This window comes from Glossina fuscipes, unplaced genomic scaffold (assembly GCF_014805625.2).
Source record: "Glossina fuscipes isolate IAEA_lab_2018 unplaced genomic scaffold, Yale_Gfus_2 0, whole genome shotgun sequence".
NCBI classification, from domain to species: domain Eukaryota; kingdom Metazoa; phylum Arthropoda; class Insecta; order Diptera; family Glossinidae; genus Glossina; species Glossina fuscipes.
Window position 1 is genome coordinate 7331624 of NW_023998414.1, and position 16811 is coordinate 7348434.

Sequence of the window (16811 nt, forward strand, 5' to 3'; positions counted from 1 at the left end):
TTCGAAAATAAAGTTCAATCTCTTGCATATGTCGAATTGAAATTAATTTCAAAATCTTCTTCCCCGCATCTGTCCGAAGCGAGAAGAAAATGGACAAAAAACTCTCGAAAATGCTCGGCATAAAAGATTCGTCTTGGGATCAAGACAAGTTTGTCACTTATTCCCTCCAAAACTGGAAAGCATAATATGGACGGACTAAGCTTTTTAATGAAGCATAGTGAAACAAGTAAGAAAATTATATTCCGTCGTGAACGAATTTTTAACACCCATCCATCATCATAATCCCTACAAAGCCACAAAAAGTAAAAGAACTACATTTTTCATCCTCTATAACAAGGAGTGGAGGCGGCTGATTTTTTTTTTATTTGCAAATAAAATCATTTTTCGTGTGTGTGCATGTGGGCGTTGTAGGCGTGGCCATTGAAAAGTTTAGGTCACCGTCAAATTCTTCTGCAAATTTGTAAGCGATATCTTCATTTTTGCGAACGGAAGAATGTTTACCACAAACACTACACAATTGGGTAGACGAACAGACGGGCTTGCTTAGGGGCATTCCAAATTTGAAACCGGCCAACATTTTATACACCTGATGGTGTTTTTGACGCTCGTTTCTGGGCGATGTATAAGTTTTGAAAAAAAAAAGAAAAAATCAATTGAATAATGACACACTATAACATTGGGTAGGCGTATTGTATTTTTTCATTTTTCTGAAGGTACTACAACATCGCCTGAATATTGAATATGCGTTCAGAGTTTTGGGCAATTATCTGCTATAGCTTAGGATTAATGACCAAAAAATCAATTTTTAAGCGTTTTGAAAAAGTTGAGTAGTACTGTAAGCGGATCCTTTGACCGATTTAGCCCGAATCCGAAGGCAGCCTGCGCGCAAGAATTTCTAATGCTTCTGCCAAATTTGAAGTCGATCGGCTATTTTTTTGGGGCCAGAAGAATGCTTATAACAGACATTATACAGACGGAGAGACGGACAGACGGACATGCTTAAATCGATTCAGAATTTGATGCGGATCAAGGGTCTCTAACTCTTCCTTCTAGGCATTGCAAACGTTTTAAGAAAATGAATATACCCTCGATTCTTCATTGATGGGTATCAAGACAACTAAAACAAGTATATCTGTATACTGTTCTGCGTGGTTATTTTCTAATGATGCTGCTGAAGTGCAATTAACTGCTACTTGTTTGTTTTGTTAATTTTCTCGTAAATATCACCGGGCATTATGAGCCCTAGAGAGGTAATTAACTAACTCCCTTGTCTATATCTTGCATGTGTATGATGTGTTTTGATGTAACATTAAATCTTATCACAAAGCACGTTATCTTTTCTTTAAACCAAGATGCTGAATATTTATTGACAAGTGATAAAAAAAAGGCGAAAAAAAAAAACGGGTTTAGAACTCATTTCAAATTTTCATTCCAAACGGCACACTCGAATGCATAGAATTCTCGTATAGAATGAAGAAGGGTACTCGTTTAGAACCGCCAGACGGTGGATGGGGCATTTTGGTGTGCGTTGGCATGGCAATGCCATTTGTAAGTGCCAAGACGAAATCGGAAATTTCGTTTCTTAATATAAACAATGATTCCAGGTGAGCGGTTTAGCCGCTTTACCCTCATTTGGTTTGGTGTTTGGCGACTTTTTGAAAAGCATCGGAGCTGAAACGAGCGCAATTGCCTTCATAACCAGTGCCTTCTTTTGCGCCTTCAGTTTTGCTGGCCTCTTCTCGGGCTCATTATTTAATCGGTTCGGTGTACGTGCAATCGGTTTAACTGGTGGAATTTTATACTTTACTGGTTGTCTAATGCAAATATTTGTCAGATCCACTTTGGATCTACTAATTGCTTTCAGCTTAATTCAAGGCATCGGCTTCGGGTTAATTGTACCAACGTCATATACAACATTTAATAATTATTTTGTAAAGAAACGTGTTATGTGGATGAGTTTTGCTCAATCTCTAATCGGTTTGGGTACTATGTTCTATCCAGTGCTAATGCAGAAATTTCTGGAATGGTATGGTTTTCGTGGTTGTTTAGCTGTATTGGCTGCTATTAATTTCCATGCAGTGCTAGGCATGTTATTAATGCAACCTGTTGAATGGCATATGCGCCGGCTTCCCATTAACGATCAAGAGATGTTCGAGAATGCGAAACCACCGCAGCCCGTGATAACGGATAATACGCAGGAGGATCCCAATCTTTTATCGCCGTTAACATACAGTCGCAAGAGTTCGCAAAAATTATCCCGAGAAAATTTGCGAAAACTTTCCAGCCGTAGTTCCAGTATTGCTAGTTTGGGTAATTGGTCGGGACCGGTAATTGTTAGTGATGCCTCACCGCAAATGGTAAATGTCTTGGGTTCGAGAAGGCATTCAACTGCCATTTCGAATAAATCAATGCCTACCAGTAATAATGAAGTGAGTGACGATAAGCGAAGCGTATGGCAAATTATCGTCGATTTTCTGGATCTAACACTAATGAAGAAACCGATCTATGTGAATATCGTTTTGGGCATATCGTTTGCTCTATATTCGGATATTGCCTTTTTTACTTTGCAGCCCTTATATATGTTCCATTTAGGTTACGATAAGGTATTTATTATACATATATATATATATCTATATAAATATTTTTTCAGAAAGGAAACTTTTTTAGCCTGATACTGCCAGTATCATAGCAATAGGTGCGGCCGCTGATTTGGGTTCGCGTGTATTTTTAGCATTCCTAGCAATGTTTATACAAATGCCTTCAAGGTACATTTACCTGGCGGGCGCTTTCTTCACCGTAATCTCACGTTTCGGTACATTTTATTAAAATTGTGATCTAACATAACGGTATTTATATCAGTAAATGTTTCATTGAATTTGATTTCAGTTTTCTTAACCGTTTTCGACTTTAAAAACATGGCTATAATAACCGCTGTAATGGGATTTCTAAGGACCTGGATTCATGTACCGCTTCCTTTGGTATTTGCTGAATATTTACCAAAGGACAGGTAAACAATATATGTTAACGCATAGAACACTTATCTCAACACGTTTATTATGCTTGCAGGTTTGCGACCGGTTACGGTTTATTCATGTTCTTACAAGGTAACATTATGTTCGTTATCGGTCCAGCAGTCGGTTATTTACGCGATATGACCCAAGACTATGTGCTAACATTTCATTGCCTCAACTTTTTTATGGCCTTATGCGCGATTCCTTGGATTCTTGAAATTATTTTTGTAAAATTCCGCCGACGTACCAAAATCGGTGCTATTAGTGAATCGAAATGAATTAAAATTCAAACGCGAGTACGCGTACCTACATAAGATAAAAAGCTTGATTAGAAGAATAAATTATATTAAATTAAAGGAAATCAATTCTTGTGAAATTTGCTTAACATCCGTATTTTTAATTTACTGAGAATTTTCAAGGATTATTTATGTTATATATACAAATGCTCCTTTTGTGAATATACATAGTAGTAGAAAGCACTTGCGAAGGCACTTCTGATCTTAAACTCTAAGAAAATCGATTTACTTTCTTCTCAATAGACTCTTTGGGAAGCAAAATCTATCAGTTCGGAGTCCTGCGTGAAATTCACTTGTGTGTATAGAAATCAATTATCATAGTGCTTAGTTCAGATAAGTTCCTCAAGATTGTGCCATGCCAGACTGGTGCGTCATGGGTAAGATAAATTCGAACAATTGATTTCAACAAGACAGAGCATATTGCAACACGATTGACCAAACAATTGTTTCAATGAACCTAAAAATCGTTGAAGAGAGCCATTGGTGAAAAATCATCTGAATAATTATCTCAATTCATAATGACTCACAGTTACATTGATTAGTTTATGCAAATATGTATCGGACGACAGTAATATTTTCTTCAGAAATAAAAACAAATAAATAAAAGTTCGCTAACGAAGAACCGCTTGGGGTTAATTCTGATTTGAGAAAATCTCGACAGACAGCCCTGCTCGATTTCCCAACTTTCTGTTTGGCCGATTTTCAAAATTTCCTCTTGGGATTGATTTAAGAATATAAAAGCCAGGTACGGATGCGCGTTAAGTAATCCGAAGTCTTAAACAATTTTCATCTATGCTTTAGGAATCGGAGAGAGGAAAGACAATTGTAACAAACCTGAGTGGTTTTGTTTTTTTTTTTTTTTTTTTTTTTGTTTAAGATCAAGTTTTCACTAAGGGAAATAGTTCTAAGAACCATCTTGGTCGCATCGCCTGAAATATGCGATTAAATCGAAAGGACGAAGAAAAAATGGACTGAAAGGAGAGAGGGCTGAATGAAAGATACCCAGCTATAGGAGAGAAGTATCTTCTCTCCCTTCATCGGCATACAGATACATAGATGGCCAGATAGGCAATCCATATAGATAGATATCTAATCCATAAATACATGTGCATAAGTCCACCAATTTTATATCATCTGTTTAGTAACGAAAGTCGTCCGAATCTGCTAAAGAACATGCCCAATGTGCAATACACATATCCTAATCATTGCCCATAATCTACAACAGACACCTCGATAATAGTTTACATCCATGCACATTCTATAGTATCTACGCAAAGATGGAAAATATCGGCCACCTCAACGATAAAGTCTCGAAATTTCGTTTCTTTTTTTTTGCGTTTCTTTTAAGAAACAGTTGTTAGGTATAAAAGATGCAGCCACAGTTAAATATAATATCCTTCATTAAATGATCCTTTAAATAGTCCAGAATGATATAAAAACGGGTTTATGGGCGCTGAAAAATTTGAAAATTTTTCAAAAATGTGAAACTTAAAACCATGTTTTTCTCGAAACATTACCAGCTAAGAACTTAAGTGATTCTTATTTATTTATTTATTTATTTTTTTTCTAGGCACAAATCTTCGCGCTGCTACATTAAAGTTGGCTTCGGTACTAAGACTTTGTATTTACTTCTTGAAAATTATTATTTGCACCTTCTCTTTCTCTCATTAAGAGAAATGCTTTTCAAATTTGAATATTTTTCAATATGAATATTTTTAGTTATTATTATTATTATCAGCGAGATTGCAAGCAAAATACTCCCATATTTCTACTCAATTTGGGGAATGGAAACAATAGCATCTTCACATGCTGATCACTTTCCGAGCGTGTTGGTTAATTTGAGAATTTTTTGAGAATTTCATTAACAAAGACAAGCATTTTAAGACCACGTTTATCTTAATGAATTCATGACAGTATCGTACTTGAATAGAACGACCCATTGGAGTATGCTCCTAAAGGGCATGCATGTATGTGCATAAAAAAGGAAACTGTGACAAACTTTGTTTTTTTACAAAGCTTTCAGATATAACTATAAGCTCTAATATCACGAAAATGCAATAATTGGATCCATTCAATCGAGAAGGTTAATTGATTCATAATGAAAATGATAAATCGAAGCAGTGAGAGTAATAAAAATTAATGCAATATTATTAAAAATAAAGAAATTTAAAATACCAGCAGCGAGTGTTTGTCTGTTTGATTGCGAGCAGAGGATTATTCTATTTTAAAAATAACGGTTATTTCTTTTCGTTGCCATGGCCTGTTATCTTCTATCTCGCTTACTATTTATTATTCAGCGCATTTTGTATTCACTTGATAAAGATGGCGGTTTGTTAACTTCTCTCACTGGATGAGAAAAGAAAGTTCAAATGTCAACAAATCTTAAAAAAAAAAAAAAAAAAAAAAAAAAAATTAAGTTAAGTGTAATATTTTGTAATTTTGAATTATTAATTAAATGGTGTTGCAGCAAATAAAGGTGCTCATATTGAGCCTGATCGGTTTGTTTCGTCGGGCATTATGCTGTCTTTCCGGACGAAGAAAGCCCAGCTTTTCGTCGGAACCCATGACAAATGTGGTAGTCGATAGCAATTACAAGGACTTATCGCAAACAAATCGAACTGACTTGGTAAATAAATTAATAAAATGCGTTTAGCTTCCTTTTTGCATTAATAATAACGCATTTAGCCGCCCGAACGTGATTGGAATTCATGGGATGAGAATCCACGAACTGTTCAAGAACACATAGAACAGTATCGGCAACGCATAGCCAAACCGCCAACACCTCAAACAGAAGAACCTGAACCAGATTACTTTAAGGTACAATTCCAAAATAACAACAACAAGAAAATGAAAAAAAAAAAAAAAAGTATAAAATTCATTTTATTTTACGTTTAGGAATTGATTCCGGTTATTCAGCCCCAACCAAAGTATTACTTAAATAATCAGAATCAACAGCAAATAGATCTTTCACGGTTGGAAGCGAAATCGGATGTTCCAATAACACTAAATGTAAGTAAATATTGAAATATTAGAAAATTAAAAGCAAAAAAAAAAAAAAAAACATATTTCAAATAAGCAAAAATATTTATTATTAAATAAATAGGCTGATCTAGAAGATTGGGAAGACGATGAAGCCGGTGGTTGGGAAGAAATGGATACCGAAGAGGCTAAACAGCTTTTGCGTGAAAAACGCCGTGAAATGCGTAATAAACGTCAAAAGCTACTTAAAGCACATGCCACAGAAATTGCAATAGATTTAACACATAATGGTCCTCCAAGGGCCATTAAACTAAATTCATAGTATTCCTACTAAATAAGATTTGTTGAGGTATAAAAAATGGAAAAACTCTATATGTATATATATATATATATATATATATAAATTTTTTTATTTTTTTTTTTTATTTTAATTTTAATGTTATCCCATAAAGAGAAATTTGAACAACAAGAAACAAATCTTTTAAAATTAGAATTTGAGGCCAACTAAAATTGTAAACATTACGTTAATATGTAATTTGAAATGCGAAGCTTTCAAGTCTATATAAAATAAACATTATTATGCAAATGTTAATGACCGTTTACGATAAACAAAAGCAACAAAATGTTGGTATTTCCTTCAAGTTATTACATCTCAAGTACCTGGAAGTGTAATAGTTTGTGGTTGTAATATAAATTATTACAAAGTCTCAGTTAATGCTTCACTAAACATCATTTTCGAGGTGCCTGTATAAATAAATGCTAAGGCAGATCATGATTAGTCTGTAGTAAGCAATAACTAAGACTTTGCTAATATGGCGCCTATAATATTATTATTGATGATTTGTGTTATGATTGCATTTAGTGCGAAAGTCCACGTAAAGGATAATGCGGCAACATTTTGGGATCAAGCGCCACCAGGATTTCTCTTACAAAATTTGGATGCTTTCATATATGAAACTCATCAAATCGGTCAAACATTATCTCCGAAATTGAAAGAGCCTGAAAAAGTGATTAAACAACAAGAACGTTCTTCAAGATCAGAGCCAGCATTGCAAAGAAGAAATGATCATATCGATAGTGACGAGCAGGATAGCAAAACAGCTGAAACGAAGTCGGTTCCTTACGATTACGATCGAGCTTATGATGAGTTTGTGAAAAAATATTTTGACGACTCCATGTCCAGAGCTGCCTCGCTCGAGTCTGAGCATGATTATACGAAACCATTAAGTGCCGAAGAAGACTTAACGTCGGCCGAACAAGAGCCTTTAACTGATGCCAGTCGAAAGCATTCAAGAACCGAAACATGTAAGAACATTACGAAACATCGTCAAAAATGTTTAATTTGCAAAAATCCACGAAATGGCGAAACATCGGAAAGTTGTTCTTATAATCGTGAAAGCTCTCCTCAGAGTTACGCCTATGAAAATAAAAAGAATTATCGTAAATATCGTATAAAACCAAAATTTGAAGAAAACAGCAGAGAAGACGAATACGATGGTAAAAAATCCGCCTCAAATAAAACATTAGTGAAAACACCTTTCACCTACAAATGCACAATGAAGTCTTCGAACCGTAAGGTCTGCTATCTCTGCGAAAATCGCGAGGGCGAAAAGTTATATAAATGTTATGCTCAGACTAAGTCACCAAAAATTGATAATCACAACAATGGTAAACATGGTCAGAAATATCATAAACGTATACACAAACGTACCGTTACATATAGTTTGCAAAATACTCCACAAGATAAGGAGCAAACATCGCGAAAATATGAAAGTGGTTATAACAATCGTTCGGGTTTCCTGCTAAATCAATGAAAAATTACCCAAAAAATAAAACGAAATTCTTTGAAATTTTATATAAATATAAATTTATTTAATTTCTTTTTATGTATGCATGTATGTATATATAAATAAGCAAATAAGCTGAAATTTGTTATATATAGTTTTGGCTTAATTTCAATAAATTTCTGTTCTGGATATTTAAAATTAAAAGAAAAAATTAATATAGTTATACTACAGTTATACGGATCAGTTTAGTTTAACTTAATCGTAGTATGAAACGTATTCAAAAAATAATTGATTTAAAAGTTATCTATGAACATAAGATACATAAAAAGTGTGTCTTAGAACTATATCTTGAGTGTTCCGTCACCTAGCAGGTCTTACTTCTACGAAATGTTTCAAGCGAAGCCAAGTCAGAAATTCGAATTACCTTGGAAAAAAAACTTTGGCAAGAGTCAGTGATGCCTCGGCCATTTAAATTGAAACGAAACCGCGTTTTTTTTTTACTCTTCGCATGGATACTTTAAAGCTATTAGAAGATATCGATGATAAACTTGAGCCACTGAAAATCATCTTCCAATACAATGATATTACATATGCGTTCAAGAGATATCTTAAGGTTAAGCTTTCAAACGATGGTCAGCGATAAATTTTGGCGTACTCAGAAGCTCCAATAATAAAATACAATCATTTAAGTGGTCTTATCAATTGAGAGAAACCATAAACGCGAGGCCCGATCAGATTTTTGTGCACATCACCGAAAGTTGAAGGGTATATTATTTTTCTCAAAACGTTTGCAATGCCCAGAAGGAAGCTTCAGAGACTCCGCAAAGTAGGGTCTTACGCAGCATCAAATTCCGTCTGTGTTATATCAGTTCCGAACATTCTCTTAGGAGTACTTGCAAGCAGATTGGCATTGAAAATGGGTCAAATTGACCAAAGGACACACCTACCGTACCACGTAAACTGATAACACCTCTCTTATTGAAAAGGCATAAAAAATTGGTTTTCTGCTCATTGCTCATAAAGTATAACAGACAGATCTGCAAAAATTTTCCACGCCTACCCAATACTATTTTTTTCAATATCTTTATAACGTGCAGAAGAAAACTTCAAAACCCCTATATGCTATGTATATAAATGCTTGGCCAATGTCAAATTTGCAATGCACCTAAACATAATCATCCGTCCATCTGTCTGCCTGTCTAGCTGTGTAGTATCTGCGCTAAACATTCTCTCCTTTGCGAAAATGAAGATATTACTTGCAAATTTGCAAAAAGAGTTCGAAAATAGCCTCAGCAGGTCAAAGCACACGCCCCCTACCCAAGAAAAGCTGTGAACACCTTTGCTTTACGAGTTTTTTCTTCTTTGCAAGTAAAGTACAACACATACATCCTATATAAATTTCCACTCTGCTTTCCACTTTTAAAAAGAGAAAAAATCAGCTGCGCCCACCCAAGTATGAAAATATGGTTTGTTTTCTTTTTTTTTTTTTTTTGGTCTTTTTCCGAATCACGTTGAGGGGTATATAAAAGATGCGCTTATGACCGCATATAATTTTCTTACTTTTTAATTTTAGAGATTTCTGGTTTTTAAGTCTAGAGCTTTCAGGCATTTAAAGAATGCTAATTGAAAACTGAGCCGCTTGTGCTCATCCTACTTTGTAGTCCTCGAGTTTATTAGTTTGGTCTAAATAAATTGTAAAATACAAATCGTTGAACTAACATTTATTCAAAGCTTAATTCCCATGATATACAAAAAGGTTTTTGTTCTATTATCTGAACTTTTGTGGCATTGAAATGTGAGATAATGCTTTTGTTAACGCATAAAGAGGGGTGAAGTGAAACTTACTTTGAGAGAAGTGAAACTTAGTATGAGAGCGTTTTACCACAAGAATTAACGGACAGATGAATGGACGGACTGACGAACATGTCTAGAATGATTCAGATTTTTATACATCTTAGAAAATCTCTGAACCCCTGAAAGAAAGAAAAATATCCGAAAATATTTATTTTAAGATTATTTAACTTGTACGCGCCAAGCGTTGCATTTCTCTGGAAAGTCATATCTGGATACCTACCTTGATAAAATATGTAATTGAAAGTACATTGGGGTGTCTGATTGTACCATTCGGAAAAAAAACCACGTATCAAGCTCACAAATCTCACAAATATACGCACATAATATATGTTGCATTGCCTGACACTGGAGCTGTTTACGCACCTGCACTCACGTTACATCCACTCAAGCGAATTGAAAAAGGAAATTCTATGCTGAACTAAAGCAAAACTAAGAAAAATTTTCTGCCTTAGTAGATATTTATTTAAATTATTTCCGAAACATTAACGGAGACCGTCATCGGAAGCACTTTGAATTTCTGCGTAACCGATAAGGTTGCAGTTAATAAAATCTTCTACACAGTACGCAACTTAAAAAATATATTGAGATTTGCAATGCTAAGGAATCGAAGTTCTCCTTATCGCGAATATAATTTTTTTAAAGGCCCGCACATAATGAATGAACGCGTTTGCATTGTGCGTTATGCGTCCAAATGTTAAAATATGTTTCCTGCTACAGTAATGCAGTACTAGCTATATGTTCGTATAAAAGATTTTCAATAGAGAGGGACAATCAGAACGGGTTTTAACATTTCGGGGCATGAAATGCAAAATACAAGTCGAACGCTTTAATTGCTTCGAACTTTTCTTAACAGAATTTTTTTTTATTTGGCATTAAAACGAAAAGAGTTAAGAAACAATTAAAAGAAATATAAAAAGTAAGAAAATTATATCCGGCCGCGACTGACTCTTTTATACCCAGCACTGTTATCCTGAAAAAACCTAATTTTTATGGGCATGGGCATATATATGCTGCTGGACCAACCATAGGATATAAGTAAGAATTATTGTCATTGCATATGAAGTGCCTTATGGTGATAGACTGCGATCGTGTTCTCTGAACGATTTGACTCACACGCAATACCAATTTACGGGCAACTTGACTGCTACATTTTTGCGACCAGAAGAGCGTATGCCACAGACCGTACACAAACGGATGGAAGGACGTACGCGCTTAGACCGTTTAGAATTTGATGCCGATCAAGAAGACAAATACTTTCATGTTGGCGCTCAAACTTGCTTTCTTTGGATCGTTCGATGATTGCTAGAGAAACTATATAGATTGGAATCTTTCTTATGGCTGTGCCTCGAATAGTTATTATCATTAGAATAAATTTAATCAGTTAAATAAATTCTAAAAGTAAAGAGTTAAGACACTAGCAAATAAGGCTATCAGCTTGCGTTTAGTGATAACTCTACCGCATTTGAGATTCGAACCCACGATCACTGAGTTGTTGTTAGTCAAACTACTCTACGAACATACTCATATTATAGGTTATACGTTATGTTGTAGGTTCTCGCATTTACTTCGCCGCTTCTAAGATAATATCGTGCATTTTAATATTGAGCTTGGCGGGTACCACGTTTTAGACTAGTAATAACTATGAATAGTAAATAACAGGTTTTTGTATCTTGAGGCCCGTATTTACATGGTCGGACCAGAATTTCAATTTTGACCGGAACCCAACAATAGTATATATATGCTAAGTTTCAGTTGAATTGGGTTGTTACTCTATCGCATAGTTTCGCTTATTACAAGCGAATCGATTAGTTTGTTACGGTGTGATATTTTTTACAGACCTTTAGTTTTTTTGAATGAATCGTTCTTATAGCCGGTACATTTTGGCGGAAAGATGAAATCTTAATCCAACAAAAGGCATTGAATTGAAATTTTAACGCCCCCGGAAGTCTTAAGCCAATGTAATATTTTAAATTAGATGTTATCCGCCTGAGTGGCCGAGGAGGCAGGGGATTTTGTCTAACAATTCAATGATCGCGGGTGCAAATCTCAAGTACCGTAATGCTTTCAATAAAGCCGATAGCCTTAGATGAGAGTGTAGAATTGATCGCTTACTAAAAACTAATGAGCCCTCAACTTGTGAAAACAGTTACAACATTTCTTCAACTGCTTTATCGACCATAAGCTAATAGCTATGAAGAATTTAAACAATTGTGATAACATTGATCATCACTTATTAGCAGACTGTGAATTAAATCGAAAATGGATCTGCGATGCATCGGCCTATAGCGCAGCGCAGAGAAACAAGTTAGCAAGTTAGCATAGTGCGTAGAATAGATAGGCGCTAGTTGGCGATATTAAAAAGTAACTTCTTATTAACTGTTATATGAATAACAGCTGTACGCGTGTTTTGGAAAATTAGTGAAACTTGCGTTTGATATCAAATGAACTGGAATTTGAAAGTAGTCCATCCATAAAGAAAGTAAAAAATATTTTGTTTATAGATTAGCCTTTTCGATCCTTAAAAGATTAATAAAAAAACTATTTCTTAAACCTCTTAGATTAATTAAATGCTAAAATGAACGTACGGAGGAAACGATCTGATTTAGAAGCACATGTATTTTTGATCGGCTTCAGAATAATTAAAGAGGATTTCATAAAATACATATAGATAAGCATTTTTGATCATTATTGTATGCTGCATTCCCTTAGACATATCTATGCCGCGATGTTCTTTTGTTTCCAATTTCCATGCTGTCAAAAATTATATATAAAGATTTCAATTGACATGTTATGCATATGTCTGTCTAGGTCTAGATAGATACAAATCAAGCCGGACTAGTGCCATAGTTTAAAAAAATGTTAAAATAAAAGAAAAAATAAAAAAACTCATATTCGCCGTTTCTTCTTCTCGTTTGTCAGTGCAAAGCTTGGTACAAGCATTTAATACGACCTTCATCAGGTGCAAGGTGAAAATGATTGCACAATTAACATATAGATCATTAGTATAAATAATAAGAGAGAGTACGTATCCGATATATTGTTTATCGCTCGTATTACGTTCGCTTTTTACAAAATATTAGTTGATGCTACGTAAAGAGATGTACGCTTGTACACTTGTACGGTTAAGATTACCTTTCTGTTAAAACATTTAATTCCTTCAAATTGATTGTACTGTCATAATCTGTGAGCGTAGAAAAGGAACTTTTGTATGTTGTGTGTATGTATGTATGTATGTATGTATATATATACGTGTGTGTTTTTAAATTTTTTAAAAAATATTTGCAATTAATATTATTTTTATTTAAAAAGCACAAAAAAACCTTAAATAAATATGTAAAAAATAATAATAATTAAACTCCTATTAGATGTTTTTTTGTTTTTTGTTTTTTGTTTTTTTTTTTTTTTTTTTTTTTTTTAATTTTTTAAATAAATAACGTTTTTATAATATATTCTTCAAATGGATTTTTGCTTCGCTTCATAAGTATACATACATTGTACATATTTGCTTCATTTTAATATTTTTTTTGATTTTTTTTATGTTGCTTGTTAACCTTTATTTATAAAATAAGGTTCATTTGTATGTCCTCCTTTTTGTTTTTGTTTCCTTTGTTTTTATTTTTTTTTATTTTTTATTTTTTAAGTCAATTTCTTTGTTCAGCTTAAGTTCATTACAAATCAAATGAATTTTAACATTTAACAAAATTATAATAATAATAATAATAATAATAAAAATAATAATAATAATAATAATAATAAAAGAAAAAGAAAAAAAGACGAATATGAAAGAATTGGGAAAATTTATCCCTAAAATACATTAAATGTATACACTTTTATACATACACAAGATTAGGTTAAGGTTCAATTCAAAATTAGACAAAAAAGGGGCGGAGATAAGAGAAGAACTCAAGTTGAACACTAAATAGTTATAAAAGATTTGTAAAAAAATTTATACATATACAAGCTTCTAAATATATATATAAAAATAAAGTTTTTATGTAATTACTTAATTGGCATTATTGTGGTTTAATTGAAAACTTTTTAAAAATTTATATCTATAAATATGCATGGGGATACACATGCACATGTATATAGATACATAAAGAATAGAATAATTGCTTCCTCCTTTTTTTGCTTTTTTGTTTTTTTTTTTTTTTTGTTTTTTTTTTTTTTTGTTGCTTTTCCATTCTACTTTCGCTCTAAATGAAGAAAATTCTTATATATATATATTATCTTGCCGCTAATTCCTCTACCAGTTAAGGTGGATTTTGTTGCTGGTGATTTTACTGTTGCTGCTGCTGTTGCTGTTGCTGTTGCTGCATGCGTTGTTTTTTGTAATTTGTGAATTTGGCTTTCCGCTGTTCAATTGCTGTTGTTAATGTTATTTTGATTTTCCACACTATCCATATTCGGTATGTAATCCAAAGCCATCATACAGGCAAACACTGTCATAACCATTTTTGGTTTCACTTCGGTAATGTCTTCGGGTAACGCGTAAACGCGGGCACCTATTTTACGTGCCATCGATATGGCATATTTAGCATTAGCCAAATTGTCCTGCAAATAATGATAACAACAACAAAAACACAAAAGCAAAATGCATTAAATAATCAATATATATATATATATATATGTATATTGTGTTAATAATAATAATGAAGCATTTAAGCTTAAGCTAATCATTACAGTACAGTGTTTTCTATTCATTTGTTCATTTCGAAGACATTAATAAGCCAAGCGAAGCCCATCAATTCTTACCTTATTCATAAACATTATTTTACGTATTTATAGGGAAGAATTAAAAAGGTGTATTTAACCTAATATTATGTTTGTTGCCTAATTTTTGTTTAGCAATCTTGAATCACTTACCTCTTGACTGCCGCCAGTTTTCACCAAATCATAATTAATGCTACCCGATTTAATGGCATCAATTAAATCGATAACAATTTTACCATCTGCTATGGCAGGATCATTGAAATTCTTCAGATGTGATCGCTTGCCCGCTTCTGATAATTTATTATTCACCCATTGAACAATTTCCTTCTCAATAATAGGGCTGCCCGTATTGGCCAAGCGTGACAGTATCGAAAGAGTGTAAGCGCGCATTAATTGCCAAATAAGTGCTAAGTAAAACAGTAATTATGGGAAGAGTTTAAGATTATATATATATATATATATATATTTTATTTTTTTTTTGCTATATATTATTTAAACCTACCCAATGTCAATGTAGCGTTGCCATCATTAAGATCTTGACCGGCTATGCCTACTAAAGAGAATTTCAATTGTTTACCCAATTCCACTGCATAGTTGCAATTCTCTAATTTTTCCATAAATTTACGTAAAGGAGTGAAGCGTTTATGAACACGACTCCAAATAACTATCCCGGGTCGTATTATATCAAACAATTGAAAGATGACTAAGCCATCGGCCAAGTCCGAATATAACCAATTGACATGGGGGGTAACGCCCATTGAATTCATCCAATTACGATAAGCTTTAGAATAAATAAAAATATTTAAAAAAATTTATTTTTTTTATTTTTTTTAATTTTTTTTTTTTTTTTTTGTAATTTTTATTAACTCACTTTTCTCTTCACGGGTCTCTTCAATCGTTTCAAGACCCTCAATCTGTTCGGGTTTATCTAAACCGGGATGATTGTTAAAAAGATTAGCAACAAAAGCCAAATTTAACTTGTAGACTCCGTTGACTACGTCCTGAGGTGTCAAGAAGCTGCGACAGTTTAATTTGGCCGCTTGTTGCAACATTATCTCCGCTCGTGTCAGCAAATCGCTCTCACGCAAGGCATCCATATTCACGTCAACATCATTACCCGCTATTTGCTTAAGCAAATGTGAATATATCTCAGAATCCACTATATCGGATTGGAAGTTGGTACAGCGTCTGGAAATGCCAGCACGTTCCAAATGATGATTAACCCAACGCAACAATATAGCCTCTGGAGACATTTTCATTAAATCTTCCAGTTTTTCATTGTCAAACAAAAGTCCGGCCAAGCCGGGACAGCTGTCTAATGTAATGTGACTGAATAGACCAATGCGTATAATTTGCCATAATAAACCCAGAACTAGATGGGGCTTGCCCTTAGCCAAATCATGGGCATCGATATTGACAATATTACAACCGATGGCCTGCGATGATACCAAAGCCAATGTTAAATTCTCAAATTCCCGATAAACGGTAAGGTTTTTCTTGTTAATAGCGCGCTCGTCAATGGTATCGGGGCAGGAGTGATTTATGATTTTACATAGCAATATACCATCTTTTATCGATTGATATAATCGTTTACCCTCTGCGTCGATGGGCAATAAATGCTTTAAATCTTGATCGTGACCCAAATTTGAATTAATCCAATCGGAGAAGGCCAATTGTTCTTCTAAACGTACTGAATGGGTGGTGCCTTCTGATGAAATGCTCGACATACCGCCCAACGTCTCCAAATTCTCCTTTTTCGATACGACAGTTTTGAAGGTACTTGCGACATCCTTAGACTTGAGATCCAAGCATAAATTTTCAAATTCTTCTAAATTTAATTTACCCTGATGCGAAGTTCTTTGCTTATTTTGAAATTCTTCAATCATCTCCCGCACCTGATAGCCGGCCAATTTAAAGCCAACAAGATCGAGTGCCTCCTTAAGTTCAGTAAGATCAATGAAACCGTCTTTATTAGTATCAATCTGTGAAATGGAAACAAATGTTTTTCAAATCTATTAATTTCAATTGATATTGACTTGGAATAAATTGAAAAAAAATCAAAAAAAAAAAAAAAAATCTTTAAAATATTTTTCAAAAAATGCTTTCATCTACGCGAAGTATTTATTCCATTAACAGTGATTCATACATATGCAAATTTATTGCTTAAGTTG

General features: G+C 33.8%; 4 protein-coding genes across 5 annotated transcripts in view; 3 read left to right on the forward strand and 1 right to left on the reverse strand.

The window, feature by feature from the left end:
* Window positions 1–536: 536 nt before the first annotated feature.
* Window positions 537–3289, forward strand: LOC119636924 (monocarboxylate transporter 7). Its single transcript, XM_038032654.1, has 5 exons — window positions 537–1548; window positions 1605–2603; window positions 2668–2812; window positions 2887–3007; window positions 3067–3289. The coding sequence occupies exons 1-5, from the start codon at window positions 1471–1473 to the stop codon at window positions 3287–3289; spliced, it is 1566 nt and encodes a 521-aa protein (XP_037888582.1). The 5' UTR covers window positions 537–1470.
* Window positions 3290–5643: 2354 nt separating this feature from the next.
* LOC119637110 (receptor-binding cancer antigen expressed on SiSo cells) lies at window positions 5644–6878 on the forward strand. The gene is made up of 5 exons (XM_038032942.1): window positions 5644–5933; window positions 5993–6124; window positions 6203–6316; window positions 6411–6635; window positions 6778–6878. The coding sequence occupies exons 1-4, from the start codon at window positions 5763–5765 to the stop codon at window positions 6606–6608; spliced, it is 615 nt and encodes a 204-aa protein (XP_037888870.1). The 5' UTR covers window positions 5644–5762; the 3' UTR covers window positions 6609–6635; window positions 6778–6878.
* Window positions 6879–6979: 101 nt separating this feature from the next.
* LOC119644782 lies at window positions 6980–8100 on the forward strand. Its single transcript, XM_038044512.1, has one exon. It carries the CDS (start codon window positions 7099–7101, stop codon window positions 8098–8100), a length of 1002 nt encoding a protein of 333 aa, XP_037900440.1. The 5' UTR covers window positions 6980–7098.
* A 5401-nt stretch (window positions 8101–13501) lies between these two features.
* Window positions 13502–16811, reverse strand: part of LOC119631404 (plastin-3) — a 31409-nt gene continuing 28099 nt past the window's right edge. For both annotated transcript variants that reach the window (XM_038023572.1, XM_038023581.1), the window contains exons 2-5: window positions 15512–16622; window positions 15143–15421; window positions 14794–15047; window positions 13502–14481 (exon numbers count right to left, since the gene is read on the reverse strand). In XM_038023572.1, coding sequence (XP_037879500.1) covers window positions 14287–14481; window positions 14794–15047; window positions 15143–15421; window positions 15512–16622 — 1839 coding nt within the window. In that variant the 3' untranslated portion in view covers window positions 13502–14286. The remainder of the gene's footprint in view (window positions 14482–14793; window positions 15048–15142; window positions 15422–15511; window positions 16623–16811) is intronic.